The sequence below is a fragment of the Oryx dammah genome, unplaced genomic scaffold, assembly GCF_014754425.2.
Source record: "Oryx dammah isolate SB20612 unplaced genomic scaffold, SCBI_Odam_1.1 HiC_scaffold_18, whole genome shotgun sequence".
NCBI classification, from domain to species: domain Eukaryota; kingdom Metazoa; phylum Chordata; class Mammalia; order Artiodactyla; family Bovidae; genus Oryx; species Oryx dammah.
This window is the reverse complement of record NW_024070202.1, coordinates 110,400,251-110,428,058: the sequence shown is the minus strand read 5'-3', so window position 1 is coordinate 110,428,058 and position 27,808 is coordinate 110,400,251. Positions and strand designations below refer to the sequence as shown.

Below are 27,808 nucleotides of genomic sequence, written 5' to 3'. Positions count from 1 at the left end.
CAGGTGGGTGAGGGGAGATTTCATGATGACAGGATGTCCCAGACAGAGAGAGCAAGCAGTTTGGATTGGAGCAATGGGGAACATCAGCAAGACATCCTCTATTATTTTATAGTCTTTTAAATACTGAGAGCACAATATGTTGGATTCTACTCGGTACTTGGCTTGCAGCGATAATGCAGTAATAAAATTCAAGATCTAACACCTGATGAGATGGCACTGATGTAATAATAGTAGAAATAAAGGGCACAATAAAGGTAACGCACCTGAATCATCCCCAAATCCTCCCCACTACACCGTTTGTGGAAAAATTGTCTTCCATGAAACCAGCCCCTGGTGCCAAGAAGGTTGGGGGCCTCTGAGCTAGTGCATTAGTTCACCGGTCAAAAGTACGCTACCATCTCTCAGCCCTGACACCTATAGGTAAACCAAGTGAGCTTAGAAACGGAAGGGGCAAATATGGTTCCAGGGAAGAGAAAATAAATTATACATATTTATACATCAAAAAGGGCTTCCCAGGTGGCTCCGGTGGTAAAGAATCCTCCTGCCGATGCAGGAGAGGCAAGAGATGCAGGTTTGATCCCTGAGTTGGGAAGATCTCCTGGCAATGACAACCCACTCCAGTATTCTTGCCTAGAAGATTCAGTGGACAGAGGAGCCTGGTGGGCTACAGCCCAGAGGGCCACAGAGAGCTGGACGCAACTGAAGTGACTGAACGCACACATACATCGGAAAAAGGAATAACTGTAATGATGACCACGACGAGGGTCTAGTAAATTCTTACACAGTCTTGTTTTTCAATGCTGACTTTGTTCAAACACAGGAGTAGAAACAGGATATGAGATTAATGATGATCTGAGGGAAGGCTCAGCCCTAACGACCTCCTCTGTCCATAAATATCATAAGAAGATTTCTGACAACTTCATTCACAGGTATACCTTTTTTCAGAGTTATTTTGTCACTCGTCATAAATGAGACAAATGCTGTCACGTGGTGTCACTTACGCTGGGCATGATGAGATTTAGGGCTTCTGCTTAAATCAATCCCAGAAGCAGGACTCCAATATTTGCCAGTTTAGGCACCATGCCATACTGCTGCTGCTGCTAAGTCGCTTCAGTCGTGTCCGACTCTGTGCGACCCCACAGACGGCAGCCCACCAGGCTCCACCGTCCCTGGGATTCTCCAGGCAAGAACACTGGAGTGGGTTGCTATTTCCTTCTCCAATGCATGAAAGTGAAAAGTGAAAGTGAAGTCACTGAGTCGTGTCCAACTCTCAGCGACCCCATGGACTGCAGCCTACCAGGCTCCTCCGTCCATGGGATTTTCCAGGCAAGAGTACTGAAGTGGGGTGCCATTGCCTTCTCCTAGATATAGTTTATTATTTAAGTTTCTCAGTTGCATCAATTAGACTAAGAGGAAAGATAAAAAGACAGACCAGTTGCTACAGGAGATTCTCTTGCTAAAATTGCCAGGAATCTTTCGAAATGGAAATTCATTTACTGAGAAGGAATGAAAGGTGACTCAGCAAACTGGAAAACCTAGGGATTGGAAAGATAGGAGTTCAGGCATAGTGGCTTTAAGTTTAGTCGGAAGGGAGGAATTCCTAGTGAGTAAGTGTGAGGTTATTCTTGCACTTTGAGCCGATTTAACAGGATTTTACAAAGGCTTTTTTTTTTTTTTTCTTTCCACCTACCATATGTACAAGCAGATATCTGTAGACTAGACTAGAGTTTCAGACCCCAAATGACGGAGGAAGCCAAACAGTAGTCCATCGTCATAGACAGTGTGAAGCCATTCTCCGTTTTTGAGCAGGTTTTGAAATTGCACAACCAAGGCAGTGCTTTCAAAGCACCCAAAATGCAGTGTGTTTAAAATACTGCTTAGGCAGGTGTGTAAAAATGTTTGAAGGTGGGGCATTTGCGTTCGGGGTACCATTTTGGAGGCTCAGAGGTGGCAGAGCTGCCTGTCCCAGATCTGAGACCACTCCGTCTTGGTGTCACGTGGTGCCCTGCCTTCCCTTCCTGGTCCTGTCTGGCGGCGTGGGCTTCACCAGACCTCCTGCAGTTCCCCGCTCCCTTCCTTGATTTAAAGTTCGAAAACCACTTGAGGACTCTTATAGTATTAACCTATCACTGTGACTGACACACAATGAAGAGATTTCAAAGGAGCCTTGGCAGGTAGAAGTCATCCGTGGAATAGGAGTGTGACTCTGAATGGGAGTCTTGGGCGGGTGGGTAATCAGTTACAGAGACGAGCTCTCCTTTCAGGCTGCGTTTGATCACTGAGTTGGTTCCTAGATTTTCAATTGAAGCTGTAGGAACAGAATTGAATTCAAAGATTTACACTGATTGTGAGGAACTGAAATAGCTGAGCGCACGAAGCAGGAGTTGCTGAGTGATTACAAAGGTTTATAACAAAGACAGCTTGTGAGAAGTCTACGCAAAGGCGATGATGTGAAAGAAGACAGAGAACTATTCCACGTGCGGGTTAATGTTAACGGCAGAGGAAGCGGACTGGGTTAGGAGACAGAAAGAGGAGGGCAAGTGCCTGTGATGGGGAAAATAAAAATGAGTCGAGGGAATACAATGGAAGAAGACAGTGTTTTGAGGCTTATGCTTTAAAATGTGGATACGTCAGAGAGACTGCACAACACTCCAGGAACAGGAAGGGGCAGCGGCCTTGTCCTGCCTGGCCTGCGATGCTAATAAGCTTTCGAAGGGAAGAAGAAAGCTGCGTGCGTCTTCACTTCCAGCCAGTTTCCTTGCAAGAACAGGGAATGAGGTGCTGCAATCATATTAAATATTACTGATGGCACCCAACACAGTTCCATTCAATCTCATTACCTTCTCAAGCCAGATTTTGCGAGACTCAGTTTAACATTTTACACTGAAAAAGTAACTAGACATTGGGAATAGGATTTAAATCATTCTAAAACTCAGGATCTCCTTCCCATTTAGGTCACCACAGAGCACCGAGTGGCTTTCCATGTATATGTACGGCTGATTCACTTTGCTGTACCACAGAAACTGAGATAGCAATGCATAGCAAATCTATAACAATAAAAAAAAGTCAGGCTTAAAACCTAAGGAATAATTAACCCATGCATACAAGAAATACAAAAGTTATTCTATAAAAGCTCTCAGAAATTTGTATTAGGTAAAATATTCCTGGCTGAATTAAGAGCTAAAATTGATAATAATTGCTTAATGGCTTATAAACTGATTTCATTTAAAATGTGTTCTCTGATTAAAAACCCCAAGGCATCAGCGGGGCAATTAAGAAGTAAATAGTTTATGGCAAAAATGCTGTCCTATCACAGATAATGAATTAGAGTTATGTAAGGAAGTTTTAATGATAATGAAAAGACATGAATAAGAGATGCTCGTTTCAGAAATCACATTTAAATCAGACTACAGAATCCAAAATGAGGAGTATGCACACATCTGGCCACGAGGCTGAGTAACACACACACTCGGGCATTCGCACACATACATCATGCGTGCACACACACATGCACACACACACAGCAGCTATGAACTCCGGCTCCAGATCACATGGAAGTCTGTCTCCATAACCCACTAGATGTGTAACTTAGGACTTAATTTCTATGAGCTTTAGTCTCCTCACCCAAAAATGGGAACAAGAGTAATAGTACATATTCCATGGCGTTGTTGTGAATTATTAGATGACTCAGTGTGTCTGATCCACTTAGAATGGTGCTCAGCATTTAGTTTTCCCTCAATACTATATATATAACTATAAGCATAAAATATAAAATCTTATCACACATCACCTAACCTGCTAGTAATTCTAGTCTCAGCTGGTAAGCAATTTTTATTTTTGCTTATCTATATTTTCAAGCTTTCCTATTTTGAACAATATGATAAAAACCACAAGTAATAAATAATAAACTTTAATTTTTTACAAACTAAGTTTGGCACTGTTACTCAATAGGTAAGACTCTGTGTAGCTGGAATTATGAATAGTATACAGAGCGGGAAAAAGAATACAAAGTATTCCCCCAGCATTCCCAAACCCTGGTGTATACTCCCTGACCCTATTCCTTGAATGTGGGTGAGAAGTGTATATATACGATGAGTTATCACTACTGCGACTATGTTATCCTAGACAGCAAAGGTGCTCTATGCTCTGTGATGACCTAGATGAGTGGGGTGGGGAGGGGGGCTCAAGAGGTAGGGGATGTATGTATACATATTGCTGATTCACTTCATTGTACAGCAGAAACTAACACAACATTGTAAAGCAATTCTCCCTCAATAAAATGAAATGACTAGCTGGTACAAAAACCAAAGCAAACAAACAAACAAACAAAAGGTGAAGAGATTTTGCTGGTGTCAGTAAGCCCCCTAGTTGACGTGAGTTAATCAAACGAGCATTATACTGGGTGATTAGGAGGCATAGCCTAATCACGTGTGCTCTTGAAAGCGAGTCTAGAGGTCAGAGATTCTCCCCTTGCCATGGCGTGAGAAGGATGCATGGCTGGGAGCATCCTCTAGGAGCAAGCCACAGCCAAATGGTCAACAAGAAAATGGGACCCTCTGTCTTAAAACCTGAAGGAATTGAATTCTGACAACCACCTGTACAAACGTGGAAGAGGATGCCAAACCTCAGATGAGCTCACAGCCCTGCTGACCCCTTCATTTCAGCCTGTGAGACCCTGAGCAGTCAACCTAGCTAACCTGTGCCAGAGTCTTGACCCATGAAAACTATGATATGATAAATTGGTGCTATTGAAAGCAGAAAATAGAGAAGGAACTGCTTTGCTTTGCTGAGGGGTAGGTGTGGGGGGGCGGTGATGGCAGTGAGGAGTGTGGGGCAGGTTCATGATTCTTTCTACTAGAGCCCAAGAGTCCCACCCCAGCAGCCCATTGCCACCCCCACCCCCTACACTGCACTATGGAAACTTCTGAGAGGCACGTGATAAAAAAAAATTATATTACTGAGTGCAAGTGCTTAGGAACTTGAGTAACAAGCTCTCTATAAATATTAGATTAAAAAGACATGAACAGCTTTTACCGTTATAGAGGATAATAGAATTTGATCAGCTAAATCCCAGGGCTTTATAAAGCACAAATTATGTAAACAAGCTTAATGGTTTTTTGATAAAACTACAAAAGTAGTGCTAGGAAGAATGCAGGAGGTATTCCTTACTTGGGCTTTAAACATCACATTAAACAGCACAGATGTTTACTTAATTTTTTAAAAATTAAATATGAATGCAAAGAGTTATAAAGATGAATTTGAGGATAGAATATTGAGGAAAGCACAGTTTTTTATTTCAGGATAAGCAGTAATTTTCCAAGGATAATGGCTGGATCTGGCTTTATTTACTATTGATATTATTAATCACTGGGAAGAGATAATTAAATGAAGCTTTAAATACAAAAACTCAAGGTATCTAGAAAATGCTGATAAGCATCTTAAGAAAATAGCAATAAGAAGCTAAAGTGTTAGAAAATATTCAAATGAAAGAGAGAAATATTATAAATATATGATAATATACATTCATTAAAAATTATATCTATGACACCTAATTTTAAGAGAGAGAATAGAAATTGAGAGGGAGGGTGAGGGTGCCAATGACTACGTTTTATAATGTGCCATAAGATCTTAAAAAGGAAACAAGGCTTTGACTTAGGCAGAATGATGGATTCTTCTACAAAAGATTCAATGAATACATTCTCTCCTTAGTGTCAACTGAGCACTTGAGATGTGTCATTTAGGGCACCCCCTAATTTCCAAGTGATGAAGCACTGAAGTACAGATAGTCAAAAGGAGAATTGCATGGTAGAAGAAATGCATTATGATAAAAAATGAAGAGTGCCGATTTATGTCAAACATGGTCAAGAAATGAGTAAATTCAAGCTTGTTTGAGGCAAGAGGATTTTGTCTCTAAATTATGTGACTAGTGATATTTTTCTTTCATGTTTCATAGCAATAATAGAATTTTTTTTTTTAAGAATAGAAGGCAGTGTAGAGATCAACTCATTCCAATTCCTACTCTATTTACAAGGAAACTGAGACACAGAGATTAACTGGGCTCAAAGTCTTCAGGGAATCTGAAAAGTATATGCCCACAGTACTGCCCTAACAGGCTGATTTACAGCTGCTGAAGGCAACATAGAGTCCCACCTTTTCTTGACCCATACCTGCTCTTCTGTATTCCAATGTATGGGTTTCCCAAGGCAGAAACTTGGGAATTACTTTCAACTCCAATCTCACCAGCTACAGTCTGGTCAACTCAACTTTCTAAATATCTATCAAATCAATCTTCTCCTTTACCTGATGGCCTCCACCTTAAACCTGAGTTTCAACTCCTGAATTATAACAGTGACTTTCTGATTTGTTTTCCTCTCTTATTGTGTGGGCCTCCTTTGGAACATCCTATTCCCAGTTGCCAAAGCCATTCTTTAAAAATACAGGATCATCAGTTGCTTCCTTTTCCTTAGTACCAAATTTCAAGTGTTTTGTTACTAAACCAAACTTGTGTCCACTCACTGAATATGTAGCAAAGTCAGTCTACTGACACTGGATTGTAGTGAAGGAAAGTACAGTGTTTATTGCAAGGCACCAAGAAACGAGTATGGGCAGCTTATGTTAAAAAAACCTGAATTCCTCAATGGCTTTCAGGTAAGAAATGTTTAAAGGCAACATTAGGGGGTGTGGTGCATGACCAGCTCCTGCACAGTTCCCTGACTGGTTGATGGTGAAGTAACACAGTGATGTTTTGGGAATCTCAATTATCATCCTTTTGTTACAACTTGTCTGGGATATAGATACTGCTGGTCAGCATGCAGTTAACTTTTTCCATCTGGTGGAGGTTTTAGTATCTGCAAAATAACTCAAGGAGGTGGCTCAGGATATTATCTATAGCTCTTGAAAAAGAACTAAATGTACTTGGCTTTATTTTAAGGCTAAACTATAAAGAAAGCTGAGCACCGAAGAATTGATGCTTTTGAACTGTGGTGTTGGAGAAGACTCTTGAGGGTCCCTCGACTGCAAGGAGATCCAATGAGTCCATCCTAAAGGAAATCAGTCCTGAATATGCATTGGAAGGACTGATGCTGAGGCTGAAATTCTAATACTTTGGCCACCTGATGCAAAGAACAGACTCATTTGAAAAGACCCTGATCCTGGGAAAGATTGAAAGCAGGAGGAGAAGGGGATGATAGAGGATGAGGTGGTTGGATGGCATCATGGACTCAATAGACATGAGTTTGAGTAAACTCTGGGAGTTGGTGATGGATAGGGAGGCCTGGTGTGCTGCAGTCCATGGGGTCACAAAGAGTTGGACACAACTGAAAGACTGGACTGAACTGAACTGAAACTATTCTTATTTTGTCTTGCTTGACTATTTTCTTTTGTTTGTGCATTTTGTCATTTCTCTGATTAAATTTTCTCTTTGGAACTAAAGGAAGGCATAGGAGGTAAAGCTTTTTTACAAACAAGAGGTGGGGTGCATGGAGGGTGGGGGTATGGCCTTTTGAGAAAAAGGATAAAAAAACTTCATGCCTTGGTATCAGCAACAACTGTCTATATTTACCCCCTTGATAACATCTGCAATCCCACCTGAGCCCTTATTTTCTCCCTTGACTAACATTCCCCAAGTGACCTTCCCTATGTGTTTAAAAAGTGACTCCCTGACAGAGGTGTCAGTGGGAAATCTAGGCAACTCACAATGAGCAGTCACTTTCACTGTTCAAACTGATGGGGAAAACCGGGACCTAGAAATTTCACTAGGGTATTACAATTTAGCCCAACGTCTGGGAACTAGAGGTTCTGGCAGAACTGACATACTATACCTATCCCCAAACATAAGGCTCTCCTCAAATGCTATTAACCAGTCTCGAAAATCCATGTTCTGTTCTGGACGACCAAAGAACCACACCCGGTCATCCTGGTTTCTAAATCGGGCAGGCAAATCTGACCCCTGTTATTCCCTTGTAGGGGTACCCACCCCTGAAAACCTAACCCTATGGTGGGAGCCTAAATGAAATACTCTCTACCTTGAAGACAGAACCCAGGATGCCTCACAACACTTGAATCCCTTCCTAAATGCCCTCACTGCTGCCGGTTTTGCAGCAAGTGGAGTGACAGTCTCCTCCCAGCTACTAAGAGACTGCCCCTGTTCCATTATGCCATGTTCCAGTTGTAGGGCAGATGGAAATCCTGTTCCTCTTTGGCAAACCCGTTTTGCTGCCCAGCTTAAACCCAGTCATGGTGTCTATTTCATATGTGGGGATAAAGCTTATTTATCCCTACCACCTTTTTGGTCAGGAGCTTGCTCCCTAGGGTATGTTACAACCACATAGATCTGGCTTGGAGTAATACCTCCTTGCCTTTACCAGCATATACCAATCAGAGGATACATTGTGTGGTAATACTTACCCCTCTTTTCCTGGCATTAGGACTGACCACTGGTTTGACAGGAGCTGCCATGGGGGGAACTTCTTTACATAAATTTCAGCAGCTTTCTACCGACACTGCTGTATCCACAGAAAAAATGGCGAGGACCCTTCAACGCCTACAATCCCAGTTAGACTCCCTAGCCGCAATGGTCCTACAAAATCGTTGGGCCCTAGATTTACTGACTGCAGGACAGGGGGGCACTTGTCTCTATCTAAAGGAAGAATGCTGTTTTTATTACAACCAGTCTGGGCATGTCCAAGAAGATATCAAGGGGCTTTTGGAACAGGCCACAAAGATCCGGGATTTGAGTTCAGCAAGTGTATGGAGTTTTCTTTCTTTCCCTTCTTGGCTCCCACTGTTCATGGGTCCAGTGACAACTATCTTATTAGGCCTCCTATCTGGCCCCTGTATACTCCAACTCCTTACAAAGTTTATTTCCAGCAGACTCCAGCAGTTTCAAACTAAATTGTTGTTACTACAAGGGTGGAAGCTGGTTTCAGATGTGGAACACCCCAACTTAGATCAGGTAGAGAGAGACTTCTGCTCTGCTAGGCAGGCCTATGCCCATGCACAGCAGGAAGAAGTTACAGAAGAAAGAGACCTCCGCCCCAATTCCCAAGAGGTATCTTGAGTATGAAGTCTCTCAGGGGGGAGTTGTTAGGGGAAGCACACTGATTGAGACCACCCATCCTGGCCAGACACCATAGTAACCATTTGCATGAGTTGTTTCATGACAGGAGATCCTGATAAGGAATATGGAACTAATAAGCCACCCCCACCGGAAGAGTTCGGGAAAGGTCTAAAGGAGACACCTCGTGTCCGTCCACTTCCCAGAATCCCTCTCGCTAGCATCCATCTTGGTTGAGCGATGCGTGCACCACCAGGAAAGACTCTGAATTAGAATGATTGGCCAAAGACCACCCGGAAACTATTCCCATCACCATAAAACCCGACATTGCGAGCCACGCAGCAGAGCAGTTCTCCTGGGTTCCTTTACCCTACTGCTCTCCACCCGGGTCCCCTTTCCCAATAAAATCTCTTGCTTTGTCAGCACATGTGTCTCCTCGGACAATTCATTTCCAAGTGTTAGACAAGAGCCCAGTTTCGGGCCCTGGAAGGGGTCCCCCTTCCTGCAACAGAAGGACCATGGGGCCTTTCTCAGTCATTATATACATTTCCATTGATTCAAAGTCAGTCGCCATCCTCCCAATCTATTTTATAAATTTTAGGATCCAAACAGTCAATTCAACATCCACATGGATGACCCATTTGTCCCTAGAATTCTCTTAGACACTTTTCCTCCACTTATTACATTCTTGACACAAAGAATATTTCATCACTAGAAATCTGATCTATCTACTGAGTTCCTAGGACTACATTCCTGAGATGCCTTTTCCCAGTTTATAATCCTCTAAGTGATATTATCATTTCTCATATATTCATATGCTAACAATTAGCACATTTTTATCTCTAGCCCAAACATCTTTTCAGGGCTTATTCAACTGCAAAATTTGCATGTCAACTGAGATGGCATATACCACTTCATATTTAAATAGTTCAAAACTGAATTCTTGAAATTCCTCTAAATCTGTTCTTTCCTTTATTTTGCGTGTCTCTAAAATGGCACTATAATTCACTGAGTTACTTAATCCATATATTCAGGAGTTATTCTCGATAACTCTCTTTAACCATCCTTCTCCCACCCTTCACAAGTCCTTAACTATTTCCCAGAGTTTGCTCAAATTCGTGTCCATTCAGTCAGTGTTGCTATCTAACCATCTCATCCTCTTCCTCCCTCTTCTTTTGCCTTCAATCTTTCCCAGCATCGGGGTCTTTACTGACAGTACTATCTTCAAAATACATCTGAAATGCATCTCTTATTCATCACTTAAACTATCACCACCCAAGTCCAAAGAAGCATCTTTTCTTCCCTGAACCTTTACTACAGCTTCAGAACTGGCTGTGGTGCTTTCAGCCTGTCATTCGTGGTACTCAAAGTGGTATTGATCTTGGTATTGATCCAGGGTGGCCTCGGCTTGCAACAGCTTGGAGCCAGGCTTGGGTTCGAAGTCAGAGAGTTGCTGAGTCACACCCTCATGGCAGTTTGAGTCACTTTTATGGGTCATTTCTTCTGGTTTTCCTTTGGCCAATCATTTTGATTTGCCTGGTCCATCGCCCATATTTTGTGTGTCTCAGGATCCTCCCATGTGTGCGCACATATCTGTTAGCCAAGTTGGACTCTACCAAAGAGGTATCTGGGTAGAATATCCCTTGACATCACTCCCCTTTGGCCTGCAAGGAGCCTTTTCTGTGCATGTGTGGTGGGGGAGGGCTCCTGACTTCGGAAATGAGAGATATGTGGTCTGAGCAGGCCCGTCCTCCTCTTTCAATTGTCCTGCTATTCTTGTTTTGGAGTTTCTGTCAATAGAGAATGAATCTCCAATTGCTTTACCCTTGGGGGCCCATCTACCTCCTGCCTCAGTAGTTTTAAGTGAGACCCACTCATCCCCCGGTGGCTCAGATGGTAAAGCGTCTGCCTACAACGCGGGAGACCTGGGTTCGATCCCTGGGTTGGGAAGATCTCCTGGAGAAGGAAATGGCAACCCATTCCAGTATTCTTGCCTGGAAAATCCCATGGACGGAGGAACCTGGTAGGCTACAGTCCATGGGGTCGCAAAGAGTCAGACACAACTGATCGACACTTACTTTTACTAATTTACTCATTCCCCTGTTTAAAACCTTTCCATAGCTTCCCACCCACTACACTGAAATATAATTCAGAAAATAAAAATATTTTCTTCCCCTCAGTACCACCATCCTTACTTCCTGATCTGCTCTGCTCCTGCCTGTCTCCTCCACTTCATTTTGGGCCCCTACAGTCTTATTATGCTTCAGTCACTTGGGTTTTAGTTCCTTAGAAGAAAATGACTTTTTTCATGCCTTGGAGTGTAAATTCTCAGGGCTTTTGTTCCTTCCTCACTTTTTGAGTGCCTAGTCTTCATCCATATGCTACATTTTGGCTAAAATGTTGCTTCCTAGGGAGGTTTTTCTTTTTTAAAATGCTCTATCCAAAATAAATCATTCTTCACAATTTCATTACTTTTTCTCTGCAGAAAAATTACTTATATTTGTTTACCTTTTTAGCGCTTGTTTTTATTATAAGTTGTGAACACCATGAAGGCATTTACAATATCAATTTATTCTCACATGACACAATTTCTGACAAAATAGTACATATATGAATGGCAAAACATAGAAAAAGGATCCTAGAGGTACACTTAAACATTCTTTTTCCTTTTCACAAAGTCTATGAAGACATTCACATTTTTTTTCTTGTTTCTGTGTCCATTACATATTTTAATTGCATTTTATCTTTTAGATAGTATAGATTTTATATATAGTTTAAGAAATAATACTGAGACCACCTCACATTGGTCAGAATGGCCATCATTAGAAAATCTACAAATAACAAATGCCAGAGAGGGTGTGGAGAAAAGGAAAATCTTCTATATTGTTGGTGGGAATGTAAAGCAGTGCAGTCATTATGGGAAACAATATAGAAGTTCCTCACAAAGCTACAAATAGAGTTGCCATATGTCCAGCAATCCAATTCCTGGGCATATCTCTGGACAAAACCATAATTCAAAAAGATATATACATCTCTATGTTCATAGCAGCACTATTCACAATAGCCAAGACATGGAAGCAAGCTAAATGTTCACTGACAGATGAATGGATGAAGAAGATACAGTACACATACAGAATAGTATATTACTCAGCCACAGAAAAAGAATGAAAGAATGCCGTTTGCAGCAACATGGACAGACCTAACGATTATCATATTAAGGGAAATAAGTCCATATATCACTTGTATGTAGAATCTAAAATATGGCACAAATGAACTTATCTACAAAACAGAAAGAGGCTCACAGACATGGAGCACAGACTTGTGGTTCCCAAGCAGGAGGAGGTTGGTTGAGAGTGGGATGATTTGGGAGTTTGGGATTAGCAGATGCAAGCTGGAATTTAAAGAATGGACAAACAAGGTCCTATGGTATTCAGTTCAGTTCAGTTCAGTTGCTCAGTCGTGTCAGACTCTTTGCGACCCCATAGACTGCAGCACACCAGGCTTCTTTGTCCACCATCAACTCCCAGAGTTTACTCAAGCCTATGTCCATTGAGTCAGCATCACCGAATATGAAAAGGATGCATAAGTGTATAACTGAATCACTCTGCTGTAGAGGAGGGCCTGGAGTGGCCTCTGAGCTTCCTCTCCCATGTGCAGTGTGGGTGGTTTGAGAGGTGACACCAACCTTCCCCAGTCTAGGTTCTTGTGGAGGTTTCTTCATGGGCTAGTTCTTTCTGTGGACTTCAACCTTTCAGTTTCACTTTATACTTTTTCCTCTACATGCTGATTTTTTAAATGCTAATTATTAACTGTTCAAATCAGAAGGTAGACTTAAAAAAAAAATCAGTATCAAACTACACTTCACCATTTAGCCTAACAAACCCAGCAATATTTAGCTTCATTCATGTATTGACAAGAACACAGCACAGGAGAAACAAACATCAATGGTGCCATTCATTCTCAACATACAGAAAAGCAATCTTCATGAAACATAAATAGGGCATAGTTACCTGTCATGTTGCAGTAAACCTTCAGAGGCCCCAGCGGTCCACTGCCGTCAGGATCTATCCAGTAGTAATTCGAGGTCTGGCCCAGGTGTTTGTATGCTTCACAGGAAGGCTCATAGATGGCTGGAAAGAAATATCCTGCATGAGCTCAGCACCCAAAAAAGGGCCTCCCGAGATCCGTGCCCCAGTTACAGACCAAATGCTACCAAATTGCTGATTAGGAGCATATCCTCAAGTTAGAATGAGCCCTCTTTGTTCTACAAGTAAACTCACAATTTGATTTTTAGTCCACAAGCATTCTTTCTGACCTAACATAGACATTAAGTTCCTGCTACGGCTTTATAGTTGCGGAAAGATCTAAAACAACTCAATACATTGTTGAATAAATGTAATGTTTGCTTAAAACAGGTGCTCGTGAGCATTGAAAAATATTTAGTTTATACTTATTTACAGATATCTCCTTACTGTAAGGGACTTAGCTGAAAGGTCATGAATATTGACTGCATTGTTGGTCTATCAGCTAAGAGATCAGAGAAAATCTGTTCCCCCCATCCCGTCCCCGCCCACATACAGACAGACAAACACAGACACATTTTTGCATATTTAGTATAAATTTCCTACAAACAGCATGTGATTGCTAACCTTCCTTTATTTCAGGAAAAAAGGAAAGAAATGGCCCTGCTTCATTTTGTTACAAGTGCTTTAATTACATTAAATCTAGTTTCTGTAAAAAAAAAAAAAGACATTTTTGTAATTAGGTTGTAGGTTTTCATCATGTTCCTTTTTGTTCCCTCGCTCCTAGCACATTTTCTTTTCTCACAGAGAATGCACCTGATTTCAGTAGTGCAGAATGGACACTGACATTCCTCCTTTATAGCTGGAACTTCTAAAACAATGTTGTGAAAACTTTTTAAAAATAGCTCTACACTGACTTTATGAGGGATTTGACAGTATTTAACTAAGAACTACTGAGACGGGAGGTAGATGGCCCCTCACCCCAACACAGGATAAAGCATTGGAGATTCATCCCCTATGGACAAAATTCCTAGCAGGGCAGTTAAGCAAGGAGGTTGAGCCATGCCCAGACCACATATTTCTCATTCCTGAAGTCAGAAGACTTCCCTGACCACATGTGTGCAAAAAGGTTCCTTAGAGGTCAAAGTGGGACTAAAGTCAAGGGGTGATCAACGCATATGCCTTTGCAGTAGGATCCATCTTGGCTAAGAGATGCATGCACACAGATGGAAGGGTCCTGCTGCTGCTGCTAAGTCACTTTAGTCGTGTCTGACTCTGTGTGACCCCAGAGACGGCAGCCCACCAGGCTCCCCCGTTCCTGGGATTCTCCAGGCAAAAACACTGGAGTAGGTTGCCATTTCCTTCTCCAATGCATGAAAGTGAAAAGTGAAAGTGAAGTCGCTCAGTTGTGTCCAACTCCTAGTGCCCCCATGGACTGCAGCCTACTGGGCTCCTCCGTCCATGGGATTTGCAGGGTGAGAGTACTGGAGTGGGTTGCCATTGCCTTCTTCAGAAGGGTCCTGAGATATAGCAAATATAGACTGTGAACCAGGCAAATCAAAATGATTGGCCAAGGGAAACCTGGAAGACATGACCCACGTAAGTGATTCAGACTTGCAAGGATTCTCCTTCTGAGTCTGCTGGGTGTCTCAGTTCAGTTCAGTCACTCAGCCATGTCTGACTCTTTGAGACCCCATGAATCGCAGCACACCAGGCCTTGTCCATCACCAAATCCCGGAGTTCACTCAGATTCACATCCATTGAGTCAGTGATGCCATCCAGCCATCTCATCCTCGGTCGTCCCCTTCTCCTCCTGCCCCCAATCCCTCCCAGCATCAGAGTCTTTTCCAATGAGTCAACTCTTCGCATGAGGTGGCCAAAGTACTGGAGTTTCAGCTTTAGCCTCAGTCCTTCCAAAGAAATCCCAGGGCTGATCTCCTTCAGAATGGACTGGTTGGATCTCCTTGCAGTCCAAGGGACTCTCAAGAGTCTTCTCCAACACCACAGTTCAAAAGCATCAATTCTTTGGCACTCAGCTTTCTTCACAGTCCAACTCTCACATCCATACATGACCACAGGAAAAACCATAGCCTTGACTAGACGGACCTTAGTTGGCAAAGTAATGTCTCTGCTTTTGAATATACTATCTAGGTTGGTCATAACTTTTCTTCCAAGGAGTAAGCGTCTTTTAATTTCATGGTTGCAATCACCATCTGCAGTGATTTTGGAGCCCCCCAAAATAAAGTCTGACACTGAGTGTCTATATCCACACATATTGTATGTATATCCACACTGAGTGTCTATATCCACATATCCTCTTAATAAACACTTTATTTGCTTCATTGTTTTCTGTCTTTGTGGAAATTCTTTTCTGCAAAGCCAAAGGGCCAGGGCCCTTGTCACTGACCACTGGTCTAGTGGCCAGGATCTGGTGCTCTTACCATCACGACCCGGCTTCAGTTTCTGGTTGGGAACCCAAGCCCCTCTCTGAGCCATTGCTGGCCAAGGCCACTCGAGATCATTACTATTGGTAAAAATCTATATATTGATAAGCGGAGTCTTTTGGAAAAGTGCTCTTGAATTCAACACTCCCAGCATCTGCCCTTTCCTAAGTTATAAAGCAAAGGTCTGGCTCTGGGGCTGCCTCTTTCTACTTCCCTCTCCTAGGTTCTTGGTGCCTACCTTTGGCTCTCCATGTTTCCTCTTCCCAAAGATGCTAGACCTTAAATTCTATTTCATTTCAGCAAACACAGCACCCTGCAACAGTTCTGAAATGCTCTGATTTACTCAGGGCTTGCTTTCCACTTGCTTTCTTCCTTCTGCAAACAGTCATTGAGCCCATATGGTGTGTTGAGCAGTAGATTAGGGAAAACAAGTACAGCTGTGAACAGCACAGTTCAGGGACCTTTGGAACAGGGGCTGTTCACTCAGTACTGAGCCATTGCTCATTCATGAAGTGCAACTGGAAGAAAATGTGGCTAGTGTTAAGCACAGCCACACACTTTTGTCCCAGTGGTCAGTGGTAAAGAACATGCTAGCCAATGCAGAAGATGAGGGTTTGATCCCTGGGTCTGGAAGATCCCCTGGAGAAGGAAACGGCAACCCACTCCAGTATTCTTGCCTGGAAAATTACACGGACAGAGGAGCCTGGTAGGCCATGCCCAAAGGATCGTAAAGAGTCAGACATGACTGAGCAACTGAGCATGCAATTATTAATATGCCACTTTCTGCCTCCCAATTATCAAATTTAGATAATAAACTATGGTTGCTCTAATTCTGAATGCCATACCTAGTAAAGTAAGGCAATAAAAGACAGTGAAGAAATATTTTTAAAACTTTCAGCAGAAAGATGATATACTTTGAGACAGGTTTTAGAAAGAAGGTTCCTTGCAGCAAAACACAGTAGATCTTAGGGAAGTAATTCGGAAGGTAATGAGAGCAGATAGGCTACACTTGCCATTTGCGTGCATGCTCAGCCATGTCTGATTCTTTGTGATGCCATGGACTGTAGCCCACCAGGCTCCTCAATCCATGGAATTTTCCAGACAAGAATACTGGAGTGGGTGGCTATTTCCTCCTCCAGGGTATCTCCCGAACCCAGGGATCAACCTGCATCTCCTGCTTTGGCAGATGGATTCTTTCCCACTGAGCCACCTGGGAAGCTCAGTACTTGCCAAAGGGCTATGGTGAGATGGCCAGAGCTATTATGAGAAAGGATAAAACAAATAAGACAGGATAAAGTAGATGGAACCGATCACATGTTTAAGATCAGGAGGTGGACATAGTTGGAAAGAAAGAAAGAATGCCTTAAATTCACAATCTCTGAAACCAACTGCCTTATTAACTTTGGACAATCTTCCTTCAGATTATTGCAATTATTATATACAGTTCAAAATCACCTAGAACATAAGGTTTAAATTCTTAGGTTTTCCAATTAGCCCCTTCAGCCAATCTACCATTAAAAACTGTCATCTTTGTTTTCCAGCTTCCCCTCTGCCATTTTCCTTATCATCTGATATCTGGTTTATAGCAATCATCTTATTAACTGACTGCTGTACCCAAATCTCTCTTCACTCCCCACCCAATTATGCTTCACTCCCTACCCAATCCAGTGTTGGTCTTGTCCTAAAACGTTACTTTAAGTTAAATGTGTAACAGTTCTCATCTCTGACAGTGTGTCCCAGATCCCCATCTAAGCATGCAAAACCTTCCGAAATCCTTACAGATCTCATTAGGTTTCAGCAACTTGCTGACATCAACCTTGCTTTCTGCTCAGGCAAATCTGACAAAGGAACTTATTTAACCTATGTTTACCCTTTATGGGATTGCCTGTTGTTTTCTACAGGCTTTTTTCTCAATGTATAAAACTTCTCAGTCAGAGTTAACTATGAAGGAACAAGTGTTAAGAAACAGGGCTCCAGTCAAACACATCTAAGTTTAAATTCTGACTCCACTAAGCACTAATTATACAACCTTGGCAAAGATATTTAATCTCATTTAGCCTTGTCTAGGAAATAGGTTGGAGAAGGAAATGGCAACCCACTCCAGTATTCTTGCCTGGAGAATCCCATGGACAGAGGAGTCTGGCAGGCTGCAGTCCGCTGAGTCACAAGAATTGAACATGACTTAGCGAGTAAACCACCACCACCAGGAAATAGGTATCATAGGTATATTAATTAATGGTTACAGGTGCTCAATCATGTCCAACTCTTTGTGAACCCATGGACTGTAGCCTGCCAGGCTCCTCTGTCCATGGGATCTTCCAGGCAAGAGTACTGGAGTGGGTTGCCATTCCTCTCACCAGGGGATCTTCCCGACCCAGGGATTGAATTCACATCTCCAGCATTGACAGGCTGATTCTTTACCACTGAGCCATCAGGGAAGCCCCTATGTTAATTAATAGGTGGAGTATTCATTGTTGATACAACAATTATTAGTTAGGCACCACTCACCTTTTTCCTTTCTTAAGGAGACATTCTCTAATCAATACATTCTGCTTTCTGTGCAGTCCAGGGCTCATCTCACGAACAATACTTAATTATAGTCAATGTAAGACCTGATTGACTGTTATTAATTAAAACATATATGAAAATTTTACTTCATAACAAGATTGTAAACTGTCATGAGGACAGAGTCTAGAAAATGTGCTTTTCCTTTTTACTCTATATTAAGCTATTAATAACCTGGTAGGTGGTTAAGAAAGACTATCGGAATGAAACTTAAAATGTACCTACGCTTCATCCTGTTCTGATTTTGATAAATGATTAGTTGGCTTGCCAGAAGAAGTCTATCCATATGAAAGCACGCTTGGATGATAGTAAGTATAGGGAGCTACTAACATTTCTGTGTAAGCATACAAGCATTTTGAGCACACAGTTGAAAGCATGTGGATGAGGGAAATTTGGATAAGCAAGAAGCTCTTTATTTTTCTTCAAAGTGTGACAATTATTCCTCTTGTCTCTAAGCTAAAACAGGTTTACTGGCTGCTTTTGCCTCATCAACACCAATAGAAAAGCAAAACTTTAGTCCAAACTTTATCATGTGTGAAAAATCACCTGGAGAGCTTGTTAAGACAAGGATTCCTGGGCTTCACCCTAAAGATTCTGACTCAGTAGAGAATTTGCAGTTCTAACAAGATTCCAAGTGATGCTCATACTGCTGGTCCTGACTGTATTTTGAGAAGCATGGCTCTAATAATGAAAAAATAAAAATTAACTCAAGAAGGGTGGACTAATTCTTTATTTATATTTTAATATAAATAGGAAAAACAGGTCACTGCAAGGCAATACAGTACAATTTTAAATAACATAAGGCTAGGCTGCCCCCTCACTTCGCTCAGAATAATAAAAATAGAACTCTAAATAAACTCTAAATAAAAATACATTTCAAAAGAAATATACTTGGATGGATGTGCAGAAAAATATTTGGAAAGAAATATTTCTGTTTCCAAAATACTGTTGTTACTTCTGTTACCATCGAGTATTACTCAATCGATAACAGGGGTTGTCTTTCAACAGTAAGATTATGGATGATTTAAAACTTCATACTTTTCAATGCTTTCCACACTATAATGTGCATAAGTTATAATATCATTAAAAATACACTTGCAAAATACATACATGGAATAATAACACTGAGACAAAATGGCAAGAACAGATGTATATAGTAAAATTATATTCATTCTGTTCCTCACTTAGAAATTAAGAGATTTCTGTTCAAATCTCCTTTCTGTCATTTACTACCTAGACACTCCCCTTAACTTTTCATTTTCTCAACCATAAAATGAAGGCAATAGTACCTCCTCCACCAAGTTAGCATAAATATCAAGTGAAATCACACACTTTGTAAACTAAAAAGCATTGAGTGCATGGATATTTTAATGCACAGAAGTATTTCGTATTTAGCTTGCATGCCTCAGCCAGTTAACTCTGTACTCAGTGGAGTCCTATCTGGCTTGCACAGTTTGTACATATCAAGCCCCAGGGAGATGACAGCACCGAAGGGGCTAAGTCAGCAAGCACTGAAGAAAGAGAGGATCTGAGCTATCGTCAATGATCGAGCTTTTCTAGTAGACTGCAGGAGAACAGAAAGGCAATTGGACTGATGGCAAAATAAACAGACTCATCAAGCTCATTGATTTATTGGACGAGTAATTTTTCTGTTTCAACGCCTACTCCCAAACAAAAGTTCTCATATTATTCTACATATTCTTAAATAAATCTCAGGTGTTCAGAAATATGACTGTTGAACACATCCTATTGAATTTCATACTTTATAAAAATCCAGAGAGTGACAAATCCTAAGTACTTATTCATTTTCATTAAATATTGAATATTGTCTGTGTGACATCATAATAGCTGTCCTGCAAAATGACAAAGCACTACTGTACTAGTCTCATCGGGCGGCTGCAACAATAACCAAATGCTTAGTGGGTTGAAACAAATCTGTTATAATTCTGGAGGTCAGATGTTCAAAGCAGGTTTCACCGAGCTAAATAGGGCTGGGTTCCTTCTGAAAACCTCTAAGGGAGAATCCACTTTCTCTGGAAGGTTTTCCCAGCTTCCAGAGTCTACCTGCATTCCTTGGTTCATTTTCCTATTTCTTCATCTACAAAGTCAGCTGTGGTTAATGGGGTTGAAAGAAAGTGGGGTCTCATGCTCCCTCTGATTCTCTGCTTGATTGTCACCTCTTTCTATTTTAAAGAAATCTGGCCCACCCAGATAATCTGGGGAACTCTCTTCACGAGAAGGTCTTTACTTAATCATAGTCTCTTTGCCATATAAAGTAATATATTCACAGGTTGCACAGTTTAGGACATAGACACATTTGGTGGAGAGAGGATTATCCTGTCTATCACAATTATATAAAAATACTGTGATTGTTCTATATAAAGAAAAATTCTTATTAAGTACCTAATGTACTCCCAGTGTTGATTAGCGAAAGATGTCAACACATCAGTAGAGAGAAAAGCAGAGCTTAAGAGCAAAGATATGAAATAGGTCTAAAGCATTAGGAAATAAAGCATGACTTAAGGAATGTTTAGGGTAAAGATAGGGTACAAACAAGGAGCCACCCCCAGGGAAAAGCATAAGTCTCAATAGTATGAATTGTTGTAGAAAATCGGAATGGGAGTCAGGTTAGGGAAATGCCAATACATTTAATGAGCAGATTTTGGTGACCCTTTTAATATTTCTTGGTGGTAGCATTTGTGGAAACTGAATTATAAGAAAAGGAATTAGTTGGTGGAACGGGATGGGGGGTGACCACCTTATTGTAGGAATTTAAACCATGAAAGGTAAAAAAATATAAAAAAAGTCGATAGAGATTGCTAAGTAAAAGTGAGGGAATTTTTGTTAGGATATGTGAGATAGATTCGTGTTTATTTTTAATGGTGTATTTTCTGGTTATAAAGAAAATTTATACTCCTTGGATTAAGCCTTAAAAAATCACAAATAATTAAAAAAAAAGAAACTTCTGTTTCCCTAGCTTCATAAGTAAATTTGGGGAAACTTATGTTTCATTCTCTGGAATGCCAGGCCCCTCTCCTACCTCTTTTCTAGACTTTCTTCAAGCCTATGAGATGCCAATGTAAATATCAGAATCCAGGATACATAATGGCCAGTTTTTACTAGTGATTGTTACAGACTGATTACTCTGCTCACTACTGGCCACCGGAGAATAAGTTCTAAATCTGATGGTCAATTTCAGAGTCTTGATAATACATAAACAACAACTTTGCCTGTTGATGCATCTTTACCAGCACTAGCTAGATTGATTTAAAATAAAAGAAAAAGAAAAGGTTCTTACTTGGCAAAAAAAAAAAAAAAAAACTTTTCATTATTGTTTGATTTGAAAATTTACTTTCACATATACATTGGAAAGATTTAAAAATCTTCTATGAAGTGTATAGTTATGCCTTTTGCCCACTTATTTATTGTCAGCATTTTTCTATTGACTTAAATCAGCTAAGATATAAATGCAGATTAAAATCTGCATTATCGTATTTGTCTTCCTTGCTTTTTCCCTTATCACCTCGAATATGTAGTTTTGGATGTATAATATTTTGTTATCAACTCTATTAAGATTTCCTCTTTAAAAATGCTTTCACAACTCTTAAGTGTATAGTATTATCTTCCATTTGTGGCAGTAAAAGTCTTGACTCTAAGGAGTTGGTATTTACTCTGTAAGCATAGGCTAAAGAATTTAAAATACTGCAGTAACGTCATCAGTTTTGTGTTTTAGACGTAGCTCCTGACACTTGTGTGGACATGTTGCATGCTCAGTCACTTCAGTCGTGGCCAACTCTTGAGACCCCGTGGACTGTAGCCCACCAGCCTCCTCTGTCCACAGGTTTCTGCAGGCAAGAATACTGGAATGGGTTGCCATGGCGTTCTCTAGGGGATCTCCCTGACCCAGGGATTGAACCTAAGTCTCCTGAAACTTCTGCAGTGCAGGCAGACTCTTTACCACTGAGCCAACTTGGGCAGGTCAGGAAAGTTAATATCAACTAGGAGACTATTATGCGCTTACCCAGTGTCTCAGTGTTCAAAGAATCGACCTGCAATGCAGGAGACAAAGGAGACACAGGAGAAGCAGGATTGATCCCTGGGTCCAAAAAATCCTCTGAAAGAGGGCATGACAACCCACTCCAGTATTCTTGCCATGAAAATCCCATAGACAGAGGAGCCTGGCGGGCTAGGGTCCATGGGGTTGCAAAGAGTCAGACACCACTGAAGTTAGTGAGGATGAGCATAAGGAGACTATTGCAAGGGGACACAGAAACTAATCATACATGCACATATGACTGAAACCTAAGGCCCCTGGAAAAAGAAAAGAGAAAATCTGTGATTTGTGCCATGGCTTCATTTCTTACATAAACACTGATTCAAGAAGGGCACTTCTATGGGTTGAAATGTATCCCCCAATAGGTGTTGAAGTTTTAAACTTTATTTGGAAATAAGATTTTTAAAGGTGATTAAGTTAAGAAATCAGTCCTGAATATTCATTGGAAGGACTGATGCTGAAGCTGAAACTCCAATACTTTGGACACCTGATGCGAAGAACTGACTCATTGGAAAAGACCCTGATGCTGGGAAAGATTGAAGGCAGGAAGAGAACGGGACAACAGAGGCTGAGATGGTTGGATGGCATCACTGACTCAATGTACATGAGTCTGAGTAAGCTCTGGGAGTTGTTGATGGACAGGGAAGCCTGGTGTGCTGCAGTCCATGGGGTCATAAAGAATCAGATGCGACTGAATTGAACTGAACTGAAGTTAAAATGAACTCATTAGGGTGGCCCCTAATCTAAGGGGGCTGGTACCCTATAAAAAGGGGGAAACTGGGACACACAGATACCTATAATGGGAAGAAAATATGAAGACACAGAGATAGGGACTTACCTGGTTGTCCAGTGGCAAAGACTCCACACTCCGAATGCAGGGTGCCCAGGTTCAATCCCTGGTGAGGGAGCTATATCCCACATGTGGCAACTAAGGATCCCACATACCACAAATAAGACCCAAACCAGTCAAAAAAAAAAAAAAAGACACAGGGATAATGCTAACCATAACCAAGGGGTACTTGAGGCTCCCAGGAACTACGAGAGAAATATGTAATAGATTCTCTCTCACAGCCTATAGGAAGAACAATCAAGAAGACATCTTGGCTGCAGATTTATAGACTCAAAACTGTGAGGCAATACATTTCCCTTACTTGTTCTGCTTGTTACTTTGTTACAGTATCTCTAGGTATCTAACACAGACATACAGTTGCCAACTGACTGAACTAACATCTCCATTCCCACTTCTGAGCTCCTCCAAGGTTCTTATAGATGATGGGGAGGACTCTCCACCATGTTCCTGAACCACCATTTTAATAAAGAATATCCGCCTGATAAAATAGTTGCTTTTGGCCCACTCTGTGTGAGGTCTTAGGCTGGGTGCTCTGAATACTACAAAGCAACAGCTCTCTAATCTCTGAGATGCTGATGAGCTGAGAAAGGCTCTCCAAAAGCTCTTCTATGTCTCATGTTTTGAGAGAAGCAATTAAGCATGTGGGATGCATCCCTTTCGTTACTACCTTCTAGAGCATACTGATTGCTTGAAGTGGCCAAGGATGAACCATGTTAGGAAGTTAATCGCAAGTCAAAAATAAAGGTCACCTTTGGAACATCATAAGTAGTCTTTTCCTAATTGCACAGAAAGGGAAAAGTTCACTTCTAATGATTTGATATAAAACTGGAAAGAAGCATAAAATAACTTTATGGTTCATTTACTAATAAATGCTGTAACATGACATTTTGAGTATTGATAGTTTATGAATAGCCTCACTTTCCTGCTCTCTTATATTGGAGGTGACCCAGAACTTATTACCAACTTGCTATGTGGATATGAGAGTTGGACCATAAAGAAGGCTGAGCACCAAAGAAATGATGCTTTCAAACTGTGGTGCTGGAGAAGACTCTTGAGAGTCCCTTGGACTGCAAGGAGATCCAACGAGTCCATCCTAAAGGAGATCAATTGTGACTGTTTGTAGGAAGAATTGATGCTGAAGCTCCAATACTTGGGCCACCTAATGCAAATAGCCAACTCATTGGAAAACCCCCTGATGCTGGGAAATATTGAAGGCAGGAGGAGACAGGGATGACAGAGGATGAAATGGCTGGATAGCATCACAGACTCAATGGACATAAGTTTGAGCATACTCCAGGGATAGTGGAGAACAGAGGAGCCTGGCATGCTGTAGTCCACGCAGTCACAAAGATCAGACAAGACTTAGCAACTGAACAAAAACAACAACAATAGGAACTAGGTGTCAGAAGTCCTGAAAAGGGAGGTTGGTTTACTGAACACTCTACTCCTGAATTTAAAAACAAGTATTTTTAATGGAAAACATGGATATAGCAGAAACAAACAAAATGGTAGTTGTAAGCCCTTGACAGGGGCCTGGGTCATATTTGGGTTGGCAGTACTCAGAACAGAATGGTGTCTGGAGCCCCCCTTATTCTGACCCTTTTTAATCACTGTACCACCTGTGATCTTAATCTGTCTTTCAAAAATAAGTGTCTCCTTTGGAAAAAGACATTTCTCATTGGAAACAATGACACTGACTTTCTGATCTCAATTAGACTCTAGCAGATTTGGTTGGAGAAACTTGTCTTTCTAGGATCTAATTATTCCTGTTAAGGTAACTACTGAGGTTTGTACACAGCCAGACTGGAAATCCAGAGAGGCACAGTGGCCTTGAGAACTTTCCTTGTGAAAGCTTCCTAATTCTAGGACCATGTAATTATTTTTAATTAGCACAATGTAAGCTTTACAATACCTAAGTCCTCATTAACACTTGAATATTAACTTGATATTTTTTCTGTCTCTTTGGATTTTTTTTTTTTAAGCTTGAATGAATGCCCTGAGTAAACTACATTATTTCCCTGAGGAACTATTGTCTCATAATTGACACACAGCAAATAGTGGTGGTTAGAGAGAATATGGGTTTAAAAGCAGATAGCCTGCATGCTAATATTATGTCATGATCTTTCCATGAATGTAATTTCTGTACGGGATGTTGTTCATTATTGTACTCTAATGGGTTCTTTCACCTGTCCAAGTCCCAAGGGAAAAGGGTAATTTAGAAGGGAAAAAAAAAATCAAGTTTTACTTCCTCTTAATAAAACAAAAGTTTATAGTTTTCTTACCTGACAAGTCATTCAAAAAATTTTTGGAAATCAGAATAAAATCGACTCTCTCTTTCTATCCATTTCTACCGTGTTTGATCCTTCCCAAATTTCTCCATTCTTTGCACTGGCTCCAAGGTACTACTTTCCATCCACACCTTTGTAATACTAGCTACAGGACTTTCTACAACTCTTTGTCTCTGTACCATTACAACTGCCTTATTCCTTGGTCATGTCAATATTTGTTGTTGTTACTCTTTGATTTTAACTTCACAGAACATCACATTGTCCTTTTTTTAAACACTCCATCAGACAAGCTGTACTTGTTATTTTCTTCATTATTACCTTTAGGTTATAGAAGACTATAAGGAGGGAAGAAAAACTATAAAACCAAGAGGGCATGCTACTAACTCATGCTTCCTCATTTTAATAGGTCTCTACAGTGGAGCTCAAAAGTGAAAGTGAAAACTGCTCCGTCGAGTCCAACTCTTTGCGATCCCATGGGCTGTGGCCTGCCAGGCTCCTCTGTCCATGGAATTCTCCAGGCAAGAAAATCAGGACCCAGATCCCCCACACTGCAGGCAGAGTCTTTACCTTCTGAGCCACCAGCCATATCAAGGACTTACTTAGATCCTACAGAGGCTGTCTCCATGATTTCCTGCTCTGTCTGTTTAATACCCTGGTTCCATTTTAACCTTTTCACTCTCAGTTTTGAGACTAAAGATAGTGACTCAAGATGTGTTAGTGCCTATATTCCCCTCCTTCAATATAACTCTGCACTAATCAGGCCCTTCTCCCTTTCTTATTGCTAATTAATCAACTTATTTATTAATAGCTATTAATATAGTACTTGTTCTAATGCTATGTCTTATACTAGAAATTTGTAAAAATGAATGACTCTTAGATCCTGGCTCTGAGCAATCTGTTATCTAATATTTGGGGATGACATGTTGAAAGATAAAATATTATATAATTTTCTGTTATAAAAAAGATACAAACAAAATGCTCAGATAGGGTGGGCTTCCCTTGGGGTTCAACTGGTAAAGAATCCACCGGCAATGCAGGAGACCTGGGTTCAATTCCTAGGTTGGGAAGATTCCCTGGAGATGGGAAAGGATACTCACTCCAGTATTCTGGCCTAGAGAATTCCATGGACTGTATAGTCCATGGGGTCACAAAGAGCCGGACACGACTGAACAACTTTCACTTCACTTCACTTTGGATGTTTAGGTAAGGGATTGGATGACTTGGTTTAGCACAGTGAGAAGATTTCATCTGTGAAGCCACTTTAAACTGAGTGGCAAAGGATGACAGGAGTTTGCCAGGGAGAGAACCCATCTTTCCTGCTATTCCAAGAGTCCTCAGGCAATTTAAGAGGACTGTTTCCTTGGTTTTCCTTCTCTCTTTTTCCATTGGTTCCATCTCCTATGTCTGATAATATGCACTATTTAATCTGTCTCCACTATCTTGGGTAATGGGAAAGAAAAACAAAGAAAAATATACATGTTGCTCTCTAGTCCCAACTATAAGGGAACTTCTGCGTCTTCACCACTTAAACCTTAACACCAGAAAGACTGAAAGGTATCATTTCCATTTCACTTTCAAGAATGTCAAGGATGTCCACACTGACTTTTCCTAAGTCCTGTGTTCTGTGATTTAGGGAGGCTTGGTCGCTGCTGGCCATGCGCTCACGGCAGCTCGTTCTTCTCTTAGGTTCGCGCCCCTACCCTTGTCTTCCCGCTGCTACCCCTCTGGCCACTCCTTTCCTGTGTCCTGCACTGTCCCTTTTCTTCTCCTGGACTCTAGAGCAAGTTATTCTCTTAGGGCTTGTCCTCAGTGTTCTGTCTCTCTCAGCTACACGGAAGGATTAGTTAGTTTGTCCAAGATTGTTCATCTAGAAAAAGTCAGAACCATAATTGGAACACAGGGGTTCTGCTTGCAAATGCCCTGCTCTTCTTCTTGTTCTATTTTATTTTAAGCCATGTTGTGCAACTTGCAGGATCTTCGCTCCCAGACCAGGGCTCAAACCCAGGCTCCTGCAGTGAGAGCAACAGGTCCTAACAACTGGACTGCAGGGACTTCCCCAGAGTCCCTGCTCTTAAATTATGCTAAATTGTTTATACTAATCTCATCTTGGAAAAAGGGGTATTTTGTTTTTATTGTTGAAGGACAGCTTAGAGAAAAGTAAAAGGAGTATATTTCAATGTTGAAAAGCCTTCTGAAGGAAAAACAGATAAATAGAAAAAATAAATAAATAAGATTTTTCTTATTTATCTATGTGTGTGTGCATGTATGTGTGTTGAGAAAACAGAAATGTAATGAGGAACTGCTTTTAGGTAAACAAAACATCAACAAAAAGTCATATCTGGCTCTGATTGGAAAGTGCTCATCTTTTTGGAAACGTCAGTCATTTTGAGTAGTTATCCTGGTAATTTAAATAATAAAAAAGATAATTATATTTTATAATACTTTACAGTTTTAAAATGCTTTACTATAAAAATCTTTAGTATACTTTACTCAGTTTAATGAATAAGGCAAAATGACTGATTTTAAATGA

The 27,808-nt window shown here is 41.0% G+C and overlaps 1 protein-coding gene across 1 annotated transcript in view; it reads right to left on the bottom strand.

The window, feature by feature from the left end:
* Positions 1–27,808, bottom strand: part of CNTNAP2 (contactin associated protein 2) — a 1,413,967-nt gene that overhangs the window by 817,333 nt on the left and 568,826 nt on the right. Inside the window, exon 10 of the mRNA XM_040259921.1 lies at positions 13,066–13,185. Coding sequence (XP_040115855.1) covers positions 13,066–13,185 — 120 coding nt within the window. The remainder of the gene's footprint in view (positions 1–13,065; positions 13,186–27,808) is intronic.